General features: G+C 40.5%; 1 protein-coding gene across 1 annotated transcript; it reads left to right on the plus strand.

The window, feature by feature from the left end:
- The first annotated feature begins 115 nt into the window (after positions 1–115).
- Positions 116–13,579, plus strand: gfpt1 (glutamine--fructose-6-phosphate transaminase 1). The gene is made up of 19 exons (XM_079371355.1): positions 116–223; positions 2,056–2,163; positions 2,550–2,657; positions 2,788–2,913; positions 3,003–3,061; positions 3,152–3,286; positions 3,374–3,435; positions 3,523–3,602; positions 3,697–3,805; positions 3,947–4,110; positions 5,805–5,900; positions 6,205–6,302; positions 6,531–6,651; positions 7,005–7,162; positions 9,369–9,483; positions 9,891–10,018; positions 10,194–10,361; positions 10,931–11,092; positions 11,690–13,579. Exons 1-19 carry the CDS (start codon positions 217–219, stop codon positions 11,732–11,734), a joined length of 2,049 nt encoding a protein of 682 aa, XP_079227481.1. The 5' UTR covers positions 116–216; the 3' UTR covers positions 11,735–13,579.
- The last annotated feature ends 1,850 nt before the right edge of the window (positions 13,580–15,429 follow it).

The following is a 15,429-nucleotide window of genomic DNA, read 5'->3' on the forward strand; positions in this document are numbered from 1 at the left end:
TTGCACAGGAGCCGGATCTGCTCTGCATCCTGATGCCACGTCACGAGTGCAGACGTTGGTGTTTACCAATGGACTGACAGGCTGATCGTCCAATCAGTGGACGCCATGAAAGACTGTTGGCCGTGATTCAGTAAAAACCAAAAGGGGGCGTAGTTTATCTGACAGGCGTTCCCAGCTCCAAGAGACGTAGCTGTTTCTGGCACCGAAGCTGTAGACATGTGTGGTAAGTGTTCAGTAATTTCTACATTTACAACATTTAATAGGGAATGTATCGTATTCATAACCTAACAAAACAGCAACGCACACAAATGTAAAATACTGCTAGCATTGTTAGGTAAGGCTAATGATCTAAATAAGTTGAAATAAGCTAAAGGTGGCTAAACTGAGTTAGCGAACAGAGGCTAGTGCTGCTGATGCTGTAAGATATCTCAATAAATCGAGACCAGCGTTTGGCTTTTTTGTACACGCTGGCTTTATGATTTTAAGGATACGCTGTTTTAAAGTCATGTCGACATTCATCTCTGTCGTGTAAAATGATGCCCTGCTCTTCATACGTGTTTTGCGGGAGCATTACGTGTAAAGCGTAACTCTTAACGTTCAGTTACACAGTGGTGTGATGCAGTGTTTACAGATTTGACCAGATATATATTGAATAAATATTGTGTAAATTAATTAATTATTGTGTATTGTATAAGTGTTCGTGTTTTAGATTGCATTGTGTTTGGATGAAACCATCGTGTCGTTACTATTTTACGACAGTTTTCTTTGAGGAAGTGTCAGCATAGATAATGATCGATTTTATGTTATTATTTTGTTATCTCTCCCTGTCAGAAAATTGTCTATCACATTCTCTCACACACTTGTGACTGATGTCTCTCTGTCTCCTGTCACTGTCACCGCAATCTGTAAAACACCAATCAGACCAGATAGACTAGTTAGTTATCTCAGGACCCAAAACAAATGTCTCTATTAAAAGCTTCTGACACAGTGTGGTGTCTCATCAGGGCGCAGCTGTTTTCTCATCTTCTCCTTATTTAACCGGTTTCTTAAGCAGAGGTAGATTTCGTGACTTTTTTTTTGCTTCTTGCTGCAACATTTATTCTTGGTGATTTGGTCCAATATAGCCCTCCTCCATCCACTGCTGATCTGAATGAGTTATCTGTTGAAGCAGGCACCCCCCCCCCCCCCCATCTGCCAGTCAGTGCTTGGCTGTAAAACAGTGCTGCTTTTAATGCGTTCCCCGGCCCAAGTTATGTGAAACTTCTGCGTGAGAGTTACTGAGGATAGAAAGGATGAAAATGTAGTGAAATGTGTCTGTGTAATTCAAAAGTCTTGATAAATGTATGATGCATCACATCCTTACTTAGCCTTGAGGGTGCTATCACAGTTCCTTGTTTATACATTGTTCTATAGTAGCATGGACAGTTATTTCCTTTCCTATTCCTTTTTTGTAGGCAGAAGATATCAACTTGCGTAACCTCAGTACAATACTCTTTTCTTTTCTGAAAGGTCTGCCCAGATAGAAGGAAAGCCTGTTTTTCTAGTTTTTTTGTCAGACTGGTTTCTGTGGGATTATTCAACATGTGGTGTGAAAGGAATACGAAGGATGGCATCATTACATTCCTCTTGGATTCAGCAGCTGTTTTGACATTTGTTCCCCATATAAATATGGCTGTCAGAAATTCAGCATAATCATCTCTCATCAGATTGTATTGACACAGTATGATTTGGCAGAACTGAATACATATGAGAGTGGAGAACTTTACAGGCACACTTAAATTGTAAATCAACAGATTATTCCCTGTTTTGGACGTGCTTTTCAATAATGTAAACAATGGTACACACCTTTTGGGTTATAATGATGCAAGATTGTGAACAGTGGATTTCTTTTCTGTCAGTTGCAAAACAGCTAATTGTAGATGTATATCTGAGAGACCTGACAGTCTGTGCGTGAAGCTGCACGTCATAGCATACTCTCTGAAAGAAAATGAATGAACAAAAGTCTATTTCAGTCAGCTGCAAAACACAATCTTCACATTTTGTTTCCCTTCCCAGGAATCTTCGCCTATCTAAACTACCACGTTCCAAGGACTCGGCGTGAGATCCTTGAAATCCTCCTCAAAGGTCTGAAGCGCCTGGAGTACAGAGGCTACGACTCAGCAGGTGAGAAATGGGAAAAGGCTCATATGAACCACAGACACTTGTTCTTTCTTTCCTTCAGTGTCTGGCTGTAAGAATAATATTCTTAAATATTATTCTCATCAGTTACTCTTCACGATTTTTGTGTTTGTTTTAATCAGATATCTAAACAAAGAAAACTTTGAAGATGTTTATTCTGAAGGATTAAAGAAGCATTATATTACTAGACAAACTCCACTTATGGAGATATTTTCTTTTGTGTTAAGTCCTCGTGTTTTTCAGATTGGACTAATAGCTAAAGAGTGTAGCCTGGTCTATTCTAATAGTATCAAAAACAAGCAGAAACAAAGTTATTCTTTGGGATTTGTGAAAGCTGCTTGCTTTATCATTCTCTCTTTACGTCTCCTCAGGTGTGGGTATAGATGGTGGTAATGGAAAAGACTGGGAGTCAAATGCAAAGTCCATCCAACTGATCAAACAACGTGGAAAAGTGAAGGCACTTGATGAAGAGATACACAGTAAGCCGAGTTGAAGCGTTTAACCTACAAAGGAATTAATCATTTACACATAAAGCATTGATTTGTCATCTGTTGGACGGATGTCATGCCTAAAAGTGGCTGTGTCGGGCTATGTTTGTTTGACCTCTAGAGCAGCAGGATATTGACCTTGATGTGGAGTTCGACGTTCATGTCGGCATCGCCCACACCCGCTGGGCCACCCACGGTGTGCCAAGCCCAGTTAACAGCCATCCACACAGATCTGACAAGACAAATGGTCAGTTGTGTCGACGATAGAAATCTCTTTTACTCCACTCAGCGGAGCATTTCAACGTGACCCCTAAAGTTTGTCTCTCTGTCTTGCAGAGTTCATCGTTATCCACAATGGAATTATCACCAACTACAAAGACTTGAGAAAATTCTTGGTGAGCCAATATTATTCATGTAAATATGTTAAACGTGTTTTAATCACTCTGGGTAGATGGGACTAACTCTGTTCATCTGCACCACGGAAGGAGAGCAAAGGTTACGAGTTTGAGTCCGAGACTGACACAGAGACCATTGCCAAGCTGGTGAAGTACATGTATGACAACCGGGAGAATGATGACATCAACTTTGCTACGCTGGTGGAACGGGTGACCCAGCAGCTGGTAGGGACCTGCTGATGCCCACACATGTTCCTGTAGTGATCAGGAGATGAAATGGCTTGTCTAATTGGTTCTGCTTCCACCTGTCAGGAGGGAGCTTTCGCCCTTGTCTTCAAGAGCGTCCACTACCCAGGAGAGGCAGTCGGGACAAGGTGCGCTTCCACTGTTATGCTGTCAAACTGCCGTTTGGTAATTTCAGAAAAAGTTGTTGTTTGCTCATAAAAGATGTCCCTGCACAGGAGGGGAAGTCCCCTGCTGATGGGAGTGAGGTGTGATCACAAGCTGTCTGCAGATCATATCCCTGTGCTCTACCGCTCTTGTGAGTTTAAAATTCAGTTTTGAGTTTAATCTGTCCACATGTGATTGCATAACTTTGACTGAGACCCAGTTTTTCTCTCTTTTTTTTTTCTCAGCTGGCAAAGACAAGAAAGGCTGCACCACTCTACCCAGGACAGATCAGGACACCTGCTTGTTCCCTGTGGATGAAAAAGCTGTGGAGTATTATTTTGCCTCTGATGCGAGGTAAGCAGATAATCGTGTCCTGGTGTCCACCTTTTAAACAACCTTAAAAGATTCTCTGTAAAAAATGCTCCTCAGTCCATATCGTCTCAGTCCTAACGGCCAATAATAAATGAAAGGAATGGTTTTCTCCTGTCATGCCAGCGCTGTGATTGAGCACACAAACCGGGTGATCTTCCTGGAGGATGACGATGTGGCTGCCGTGAAGGAAGGCCGACTGTCCATTCACAGGATAAAGCGCAGGGCAGGAGACTTCCCGGCCCGAGCCATTCAGACCCTGCAGATGGAGCTGCAGCAGATCATGAAGGGTGAGTGCAAGGTCCTCCTTTGTTCTCATATCTCCTGGTTATGTTTGCAAATAAATAATCTGTGCACTGCCTTGTAATTATGTCCTGAACCCTGTTATTATTGTGTTCCTTTTAATGGCCTCTTCTATAGCTGAACCAGCTTTTACCGTTCAGCCCCGAGGCCTCCTTTTTACCATTCAGCTGATTACAACCCTGCTGGATTAGTTCAGCCCCAGGGGAGCATCTGCTTTTAGAAAATAAACACTCAGTTACAATAATTTCTATCTCTCCTTGGTTTGCTCAAATTTAAAAAGAATATGATTCACTGTTTTAAAGGTGGTTGTGGGATTCCTTCTTGGCTGGGACCAGTGTCCAGGCAATCCTTTTGGAACTTAGGAGTTACTGGAGTTAACCAAAAATGTATTTGAAAAAAATCACTGAGAAACTCTTGAATTGTATTGAATACAATAATAATAGCAGATGCATGTTTCTGGGTATTATGAGCCCAAAAAAAGAAACAAGTTTCTTTTGTGCTTACCCTTTTAATTTCATTCAGCACAAATACCATTGTGATGATGCAGGTTTATAAAAAGGTCAAGCTTTAGGAGCTGTACGTGTGAAGCTTAAAGGAGGCCGGCTCCATTGTTTCAGATTTATCTCAGGTAGTCAGGGAATCTAAATGCTGATTTTTTTTTTTTTTTTTTTTTAAATATTATTTTTTTTCCCTCTTTTTCTTCCTTAACACTTGATCAAAATGTTTGATCACTAATGGGTTGTTTATGCAGATATCTCTGCATACACCAAAGTCTAATTCTAGCTCGGACCAAAATTGGAAACCAGAATATTGCCACTGTTTTTTTTTTTCTTTGTTTAATCTGTAAACAGAGATTAGCTCGATGTTAACCTTGCAGGCACTCGAGTGATGAGCCTTGGGGATATATGAGACGTTTTCGAGGACTTGGCTGCATTAACATTATTTGACTGTTTCTGTTTCCTCAAAGAATACATTATCAGTGCAATTTCCAAACATTAGTGACACTCCCCATGACCAGAGCGACCAAAAGTCCAATGTAAACACAATCAATGACAACAGCGATCATGTATTTTAAAAGCTGAATTAGAAGTGGTTTTCTTCTGTTTGTATAATTCTGGGTGCGTTTGCATTTCCTCCTCTCCTCTGACTCTCCCTCTGTAGACCAGCAGAGGGCAGAGCTGAACTGATGTTGGCTCATTCCTACATTCCTTTGTGGTCCAGTCATTACTCGGCCTCTCTCCTCATTTCAGTTTTTGGAGCCTTTCTGCCTAATAACCTAATTCGTATGACCCAAATTTCTGTCAGACGTAGACTGACAAAAGTTCACATATTTTACTGTCTTAGATTGTTAGTGATGGAAAAACACCATCTCCTCAATGTGTCATGTTTGGTTTTCCTGCGTTTACGGAGTGACCTGCCCTCTAGCTTTTAATATGTTCATAAAGAAGACTAAAGACTCCATAAGTTTCCAGTCAAACAAACCGTTTTGTTCGCCCTCCAGGAGGCTGTGGTTTGCGTTTTCAGGTACTTAATGTAATTCAATAAGACACTTTGTCAGACAGTCTCTTGTGGGCTCACACTTTATAAAAAGTCCATCACTATGCTCTTATGTGGCATTTACCTTTTTATTTATTTTACTAGTGTTGGAAATGATCCCTTGTTTCTGATCCTCCCACCACAGGAAACTACAGCTCCTTCATGCAGAAGGAAATCTTTGAGCAGCCAGAGTCTGTGGTCAACACCATGAGAGGGAGAATCAACTTTGACAACAACACAGGTCAGAGCGCTGTCTGATCACTTTTCTCTGTGGAGCATTCACGGAACTACTCACCTGTTCATGCACTTTTCCACACTGGCCTCAAACACTTCTTCAAAGACACTATCATGTCCTGGATCCAAGATTTTTGAATAAAGAAAACATGCTCTGATTATTTCATTGATATTCCAAGGATCAACACTGGTACATACATTCTTTGAAAATGTCCACGTAGCATTATTTCTCATCTTTCTCCAGTGCTCTTTAGTGGTAAGGTGGAAAATCTTTGAACTGAATGTTGAGTATGTGTTGGCTTAACTTTCAGTGATACTGGGTGGACTGAAAGATCACATCAAGGAGATCCAGAGGTGTCGGCGACTGATCCTTATTGCATGCGGCACCAGCTACCATGCTGGAGTAGCAGTGAGTAGCCACTAACTTCAAGCTTCTTCTGTTTTTTTTTTACTGAAAGCACATAATGGAAACATGTCTGTTCTGCCATCCATGTTGAATCCAGCAGACTTGCAGGAAATGTGAGGTCCGTATTGTAGACACAGGTGCGATGGTTGTGTGTTGGCACAGTCTCCGCTCTTGGCCTCGGCTGGCTTGTTTTAACAGAATGACGCTGAGCAGTGCTCTGTTGCTTTGCAGACCCGCCAGGTCCTGGAGGAACTCACAGAGTTGCCTGTCATGGTGGAGCTGGCCAGCGACTTCCTGGACAGGAATACTCCCGTCTTCCGAGACGATGTCTGCTTCTTTATCAGCCAGTCAGGTGGGGAGTCCGCTGCCATCTGGACTTGATTGAGTGCACATACCCTAGTTGTCTTCCACTTTCCGTCCCCGGGAGGCACTCAGCTTCTTCCTGATTTATCTTTCCTTGTGCTCAACTTAAGTCTTAGCCAGTTATTCAGTACAGTTGAGTTTTCTGTATCTGTACTGTACTTCTCTTTTTATGCAGGATGTGAGATTAATACTGTGGTGTTTTTTTTTTCTGTGAAGCTGTTTCAAATCATTGTGTGGTGCAAAAGCTATTTCATAACAAACTAATAAATCATCATCATTTTATTGCCTCAACTGTAGCATTTTATAAACTATAATGGTTTTCCATTTCTTTCATTTCTCCAGGGGAGACTGCTGACAGCCTGATGGCTCTGCACTACTGTAAGGAGAGAGGGGCTCTGACTGTGGGTATCACAAACACAGTGGGCAGCTCCATCTCCAGAGAGACCGACTGTGGTGTCCACATCAACGCCGGGCCTGAGATCGGTGTAGCAAGCACCAAGGTGAGCCTGTGACACTTGAATGGTTTTACCAGAAGACACATGCTGTAGTAAGAAGCAGTACACATGTTAATCTAGAAAACATCTCCATCTGCAAATGTAGGCTGTTGATCCATTGTTAATTTGGCCCGAAGCAAATTCATCTTAGTCAAACAAATTTATGTTTTAGTCTGTTCTTAACATAAAAAGTTTAATGATTCATTTGTTAATAATTTAGTGTAATGTTTTTTAACTCAATGGGGAATTGATTGTGTTTTGGGTTTTTAACTGTTGGTCAGACATTAAAAGCACTTTAACCTGAAGATGAAGATTTTTAAAAATGTCAGATTTTTATGAACTTTTTATTGACTCTAAATAGAGAAAGAAAAGAATCATTTTTCACTGAAAGATTTTTTTTTTTTTAAACACATTATTTGGTGGTTATTAAAGTCAATGTAAACAAGTAGCAGGATATATTTGTGCATTAATAGCATTGCAATAGCATGCATTAAGAATATGTCCATCAGAACTCCCAGCTTAGCTCTGAAAGTGCACTTGAAATTACATTACACCTTACATCTTTGCATTAATCAATGGCACCCAAAGGGGAAACTGCATGTTTTTACAAGTTGTTTTTTGGAGAAACTGTGCACAAAAGCGTTGCATTATTTTATAAATGAACTCAATGACCGTTAATAAAGCCGGAGGAAAACTCTGCTCTGAGGATGGTTCCACCCCTTGGAAGATGACTTTTTTTTCCTCCCCTCTGATCCCACTGGGAATTAAAGAAGCCTGAAAATCTCATCCCAAATCATGCAAGGCTAGGATCCTTGGTTATATGCCTAGCCCCCCACCTGCTTCACAGAACCATAAGGATTGCCAGTTTGGACTCTGAGCAAAGCAGAGCAGCATTGGAGCCCCAGTTAGTGTGGAGAGAGAGAGAGAGGGGGGGGGAGCAGGTCCCTCCGTGGCCCAGCCCTTCGGCTTGGCTCGGCGTCTCTTGTGCTGATCCAAAGTCCCAGAGCACGCCTCAGAGACGCCATCATTTACAGCTTGGCTGGCTGGGCCACATCCCCACACCCAACTCAACTAAACGCTGCACAGCTTAGCTCATCAAATCAGTTGACAACATGTAATGCAACCAACTACTAAATTAATCAGAAATCTTCTGCTTGGCCTCTAGTTTCTCTGTTTTCATGCTAATTTGACTTTTTTGTGAACTGGAAAAATGTGCGACAAAGAAGTGTTTCCATTCCTTTGATCCTACTAAAGATTTGTAGAGTGAGTTAGCACTAAAGACACTTCAATGCTTCAATAGGCAAATCCTTCTGACTCGTCAGCTGTTAGTAAATATAAGAACACATCCTTATTGAATTGACTAAAAGTATCTATGGGAATTAACATTGGACAAATGTGGTCATGTGTCTGCTGTCTGTAAGGGTGGTCATTCGTTCTGCAACAAAAACACTGAGAAGTTGGTGACGAGCACTGAAAACACACCACAGTTTACAATGTGGATGAATCATAATGCCACATCTGACACGACAGAGCAAACTGTCAGGGGTGCGTGCTGCCGTGAGGAAATAAAGAGTAAAGGTTTTACAGCTTTTTTTCTTGGCTTTGGACGCTGGCATTTCAAAGTCTAGAGGGTCCTGTGAAAGGACTTGGCTCTACTTGAGCTCTAATTACATGTCCCTAATGGGCATGGATGGCCTCCAAGCTAGTCAGAGATGCAGTAACAGAGAGAGAGAGAGAGAGAGAGAGAGAGTGTGGAGTAATGATGATGACTTGCGTCAGGTCTCAAATGTAATGGGGTTGTGTTTTTTTTTTTTTCCCCTCAGAGTAACCAGAAAGCGTGATCTCTGTTGCAGTGTTGTGTTAACATAGATTTCCAGGATGAGCAGCCCGAGCTTGATGGAGCTCAAATGCACGAAACTCATTGCTGCTTTGCGTGAACTCAACCCTCCTCTCCTTCCATTTCTCATCTGGTGCAGATTATAAACTGGAGACCGAACTCCCTATCAAAACAGAGAAGCACAGACTCAAGGAACTCTTAAACCTCTATTAGCTTTCTGCGTTTCTCGATTTAGTATTGTGCCGTTCAACATCAAACTACTATGCTTTTAGTAAATGGGTCACAATGGGTGGACAAGCGCCTCTTTATTAAGTGCTTGCATGAATCACACCTACTCATTGTTTGTTTTTGTTTTTTTGTCTTTTTCCCCTGCAGGCCTACACCAGCCAGTTTGTCGCCCTGATTATGTTTGCGCTTCTGATGTGCGATGACAGGATTTCCATGCAGCCCAGACGTCGTGAGATAATCCAGGGTCTGAGAGTGCTTCCAGGTAACTCAAGACACAAGCTTTCAGGTTCAGTTAGGGATACCCTGATCATGTGTGGGATTAAAATGAGTAAAGAAACCAACGCCCAGAGCAAAGATCAAATACATCCAGAGCCTTTTTCATGTTTAAATGATCCTTCTAGAAGAAGTTAAATAATCAGGGTAAGATCAGAGGAATAGAGAATTGTTGTTTGTAAGGCCCCTTGCATGCCTCTCTCCATCTAAAGCATATGATGGCATGTCCCTGATGGTAAACTAATGAAGAATGTCTGGCTTCTCTGCCACTCCCCGCCCAACTTTATGAGCCCACGTGACAGCAGCAGCAGCCTGTTGACACTTTTTATTGACATATTTAAATCCTCAAACATGTTTTTTTTCATTTGTTTTTTTCCCTGATCTTGTCTTTGTTAGATCTGATCAAGGAGGTCCTCAGTTTGGATGATGAGATCCAGAAGTTGGCGACTGAGCTGTACCAGCAGAAGAGTGTGCTGATCATGGGCAGAGGATACCATTATGCTACCTGCCTCGAAGGGGCACTGGTGAGCGAGCATTCCTCTTTTATTTATCAGTAATTGATTTTTCTGACCCTAACCCTCCATTGTGAGAGCAGTTGAAGCTTTTTCCCATTTTTATACTTAGATTGGCAAAATGTCTGTGGAGAACTTTATTTATGTGACCATAACATCAAGTTGAGGATGTTTTCTTCTCATGTAGAAAATCAAGGAAATCACATACATGCATTCAGAGGGGATCCTGGCCGGGGAACTCAAGCACGGTCCTCTTGCTCTGATTGATAAACTCATGCCGGTCATCATGATCATTATGAGAGATCACACATACACCAAATGTCAGAACGCTTTGCAGCAAGTTGTCGCCCGCCAGGTAAGGTCCAAGCACACCACACGTCCTGCAGACACTGCTGAAATAGTTATTATAATGTCAATGTTTATGTTTATAGGGAATGTTAAAACAGGTTGAGATCATAGACAGATGACCTGATTTGTTTATTCGCTCAGTATGTGTCTCAGGACACATGCCAACAAGTTATGTGATTTTTTTTGATTTTTTTTTAACCAAACAAGTTACAACATTACATCATGCCAACTAGAACATCTGAAGTTTGAAACTACACTTGAGGGAGTTTTCAGTTTCCATTGAAAATACTGAAAATTTGATGACAACAGCACATTGTGCATGTTAGGTCAATTTCCACAGTCTTGTCTGTGCCACACCTCTGATCCTTCACCTCAATAAACACCAGGGAGGGGGCACTTCAGTGTGACATCATTGCTGACAGTAATCTGCAGCAGATGTGGGTTGAAGGGCTGTTAAAATCAACAGGGGAAAAAAAGAGCTGGGGGATATCGGTATTTATTCAGATCAAGCTTGTTGTGAATCGTGTCCCACTCAGAAACACGCTGACTGAAGATTTGCTTTGTTTGGTTCTGTAGGGCCGACCCATTGTGATCTGCGACAAAGATGATTATGAGACCGTCAAAAACTCGTGCCGCACCATCAGAGTGCCTCACTGCGTGGACTGCCTGCAGGGCGTGCTGAGCGTCATCCCGCTGCAGCTGCTGTCCTTCCACCTGGCTGTCCTCCGAGGTTACGATGTGAGTGCCGTCCTTTCAGGCTCAGCAGTAACTGAGAATCCTAACTATTTAAACATATGAGGCCCTTTACCTTATCTTTCACGAAACATGTGGTCAAGTATTAATTTTTAGCACTCCCACTTCAAAAGCATCGTTATTCCACCCAAAGCCTTCTATTATCACTACTGTGCTTATACTGTATGTGCTTTACATCTGTGAAAGCACTTGGCTTATTGTTGTTCCATTGTGTACTTTGCTTTACTGGATGCTTAAGGTAAAAGTAAACAGCTTCCCTCAGATTCAGCATGTAAAGACAAGCTCTGCTGCTTACAGAGCACTTTTCTTTCAGAGGTGTCCTGACAGTGCAGCCAGCTCGCTCTGCTGTTCTAATAGCAAGCATTTATGTGAACACAGCTCTACCACACCACGCCCACACTTCCTTTTCTTTAGGGCCAAGTATTTAAAGCATCTGAGGATTTGCTGTCGCATGACTGGCTCACACATAGGAGTTAGTTTTCTCTTGTGATCTTGGTACATCAGACTTACCGGTAGTTTGTTGACAACAGCATTAGCTCTGTCGCCCACATGCTAAACAATATGTTTTAATTGAAATTACAGGTGGACTGTCCAAGAAATCTGGCCAAGTCTGTGACAGTGGAGTGAAGCGCGCCGTTCATCACATGACAACAAAAGCCTGGCAAACACCAACACATGTGAAGCCGACCAGGAAGCGTCTGTACGCAGAAACAAAGAGAAGATAATGTCCTGTTTTTGTGTCTGATGTCACAGCAATTTTTAATGCAATCTTAATCAACAGTCCTGTATCTGACTGTTGTATATTCTCTGTATCTCCACCTCTATCTTTTCATCATTGTTGCATTGCCATTAGAGACGTAGTTCTGTCCTTGGTGGCGAGGTCTGGGCTGGCACTGACTTATAACCTTATATTGTGTTTGAAGCTGTAGTAACCAACATTAGTCATTTAAGGTCTCTTCATTTTCACCCTAGACAGTTCAAAAAAAAAAAAAAAATTAAAAAAAAAAAATATATATATATATATACACACACACACACACACACACACACACACATACATATATATATATACATAGTGTTAGTGGAAGCCTCTTAAAGCTGATGTTAAAGCTATTAACTGACATAATCTAGATTTTTAAAGACCTTATTGGCTTCTCTTTTTTTTTTTCTTCAGTGCAATGATTTGTCGTTTAGTTGAGATATATTTCTTTGGCAGCTTCTCATTCAAAGTGTCTTTTTTTTCACATTTTAGGAAAGCTTAAATCATTCCAAGCCACAGGTCAGCACTTCACAAACTACCACACAGTTTGTCAGTTTTGACTCAGTTTCTCTTCTTTCAAGGACACAGCTGTTTACAGCAGGAGCAGCATCACAAGTGAGAGGATGGAAAAGCTTACTCTGTAAACTTGTTATCCTGCATGAACTAAGAATATCAGATTTCTAACCCTGGCTTTGATTTTTCTTTGGAGTTAAAGCATCTTGATTGCAAAATATTGATACTTTAAAGCTTTTCATGCACCATTTAGTCTTGGGATCTTGTCTTAAAGTCTGTTATTGTTCCAGAAGGAGACCTTGTTGTTGAATGTAAGGTCTCCTTTGTGTTTGAATGATTAACTGAAGACATTTTACATGAAGTTAAAACCCTGAAGTAGAAGACCAGACCACACCCTGCCACCAAGACTGCTGCAATATTGGGACCATTTGAAGCTTTTTATTTGTATTATTATTATTATTTTGTTACATTTGTTTCGACAAAATATTGAATTTGATATTGTCAAAGTTACTTGTTGATTTGAAACGTGAATGTTACTGTCATTTAAAGATGTCCTGTTCAACCAAAAATCTGTACAATGAAGGCAGTTATACACCAAAACATACATATATATTTTATATGTTAGATGGCTTTGTAGAAACTTGTACTGACGCTGGTACTGTAGGTTGGTGGTGTGAATAAGCTAGGAGGGTATTTACACAGCCTTTATGGCAGTTTGTCAGACTGTAGATGTTTCTTTAGAGAAAAGCAGATTCCAGCTATGTGTGTGTGCATGTCCAAATGTCTGTTTCAAAAGCCAACGAAAGGACGATGTGTTAAACGCAATTAAGTAGTGAAGAAATTGCAGGTGTGTTTTTTGTTGTTGTTTTTTTTAACTCCTCACATGTTTTAGTTTTAATGTATTTGTCTTTCTTTTACAATCAAGCCTTAACTTTTTTTTCTTTTCTTTTTTCCATTTCTTTTCCCCTGACATTGAGCTTTTTCTGAGCCAGGTTTGAAAACTGGATGATGTTGTTCCAGATACTTTTGTCACCCCACATCTATGATCATATTTTGATTTCTTAGACTGGAAGAACATTGACAAAAAGAAGCCGCACTCATCCTGAAAGCATCTGTTAGATGATGTATTTCTGTGGTTGTAGTGGCGCTATTTATTAGTGGAACTGATGCAATAAAGTGTCACGTACTTCCCATTTAAATTGTCTGAGATCAAAGTTTGTAATGATGTCTTAAAGGTCACATGACACAAAATACACTTTACCAAGAACACATATATGTCAACAAACTGACTGACCACAACAATGGCCTCTACATAAATAAACGACAGTTGAAGCTCTGGAGAAAGACGATCTACATTTTCCAACCACGTGCATCATGGGTAGTTGTTCAGTTGAATTCATAAGAGCATCTCCAAAGTCCTTAATCAGTGTGAACAACCAATCACAGCAATGTATCACAATGTGATCACGTAATTAATTGTTAAATGGTTGTAATGTGGCTACATTGTTTGTCACCTTCTTTTAGCGATTCTGGACATTTCAAAGACATTTTAATCACAGACACTTAGAGATGTCAACAAGGAGAGCACAGGTTTAACAAATGGCACAACAATTGATCTGTTGTATTGACGTGTCTTAGTAAGCCAACTCGGAGCAGTGATATGGGTAAGCGATAGTCTTTATGTTTTAAACTACACATTTTCAAATGTCATCTGTGAAATCCACCTTTTTTTCTTTTTTTTTTTTTTTGCTTTCTACACTAAACTAAAAAAGTTTAGTGTTTGCTCACAATTCCTCCCAGGCTGGGTTGGGGTTACTGGAAGGTTTTTACGAACAAAGTTTTATGATAAAGATAAACTCATTTTTGGCTCTCGAAAGAAGACTTGAGTACACATCTTGTTTTTAGAAGATGCTAGGGTAGGGAAATTAATGATACACCCTGTTTAAAAAAAGAATTGAGGAAATCTCATGGTAATCTAGATTTTAAATGACTTGTTTGACAGATCTTCGTTGTGTCGTTGGACTTGTCCTTTGTCTTTACTGATGAGTGAAGTAGACTCAAGAAATTTGACACAACAAATGATACAAAACAAGAATATTTTACTCAAGTAAATATTTAAATATACAACTTTTGAAGAAATGTTTGGATTTGCAGAACTGAACCTAATAGTGGTCTAAATATTGAGTGTGTTGAAACCCATGTGACTTAAAGGCTTGTTGTTTTGTAAGACATCAGAAGTTCATGAATACTGTAGATAAGCACATGGACTTTAAGAAGTGATCTCATATCATAAGAACACATGAGTGGAGTTTTTATAATCTAATCCACCTCACAAGTTGTATGTAAATCAGACACTGGTGACTGTTGGTTTAACACAAAGCTGTTCTCACTTAGAGCTGAAAGAGTCTGGAGGAAAATCTTTCAATAAACTGTCAGTCACTAATTAAAGTCTGGGGTTCAAACTGAGTCTAACCAAAAATTACTTGAAAGTACTATAGATAGCAGGCTGCATAACTGTTGCGTCTTCTGTTGCTGAATATCCCCATATGGGCCATTCTGTGTCACTGATATAGATTTGTGATGTAATGTTTATATATGCATATGTTAGACAGCTGTGCTGTAACGGTTTAGACTGAGTGGAAACACAAACTGGCAGTAGCCTCCTGACAAATGACATATTGCACTGAGTTTGTTTGACATGAAAAATCCACTGAAAGCTGCCCAATCGAAAATGTGTTCGCATATGGATCAACTTTAAATGACAAAATAAAATGTCAGATCTTAATCAAAGTCGCTCTCTTTGAGACTGTCTTCAGCTCCTTCTTCCACTATGTCTTGTCCACTGCCCCCAAATGATGTCACAAATCATTAACACCAGAGAGCCTTTTCTGCAGCCTGTCCACATATCTTGAGGATTGAATGGTGCTTAATACTTTCCAAGATAGCTCACTCCATTTGTGCATGTGACATAATGTAAGATATGAACATGTGGAGTTAGTTAGCCATCCTCAGCATTACTTTTTTCCATCAGAGGAGGTTAGTGAGGTCC

The sequence above is a fragment of the Symphodus melops genome, assembly GCF_947650265.1.
Source record: "Symphodus melops genome assembly, chromosome: 1".
NCBI classification, from domain to species: domain Eukaryota; kingdom Metazoa; phylum Chordata; class Actinopteri; order Labriformes; family Labridae; genus Symphodus; species Symphodus melops.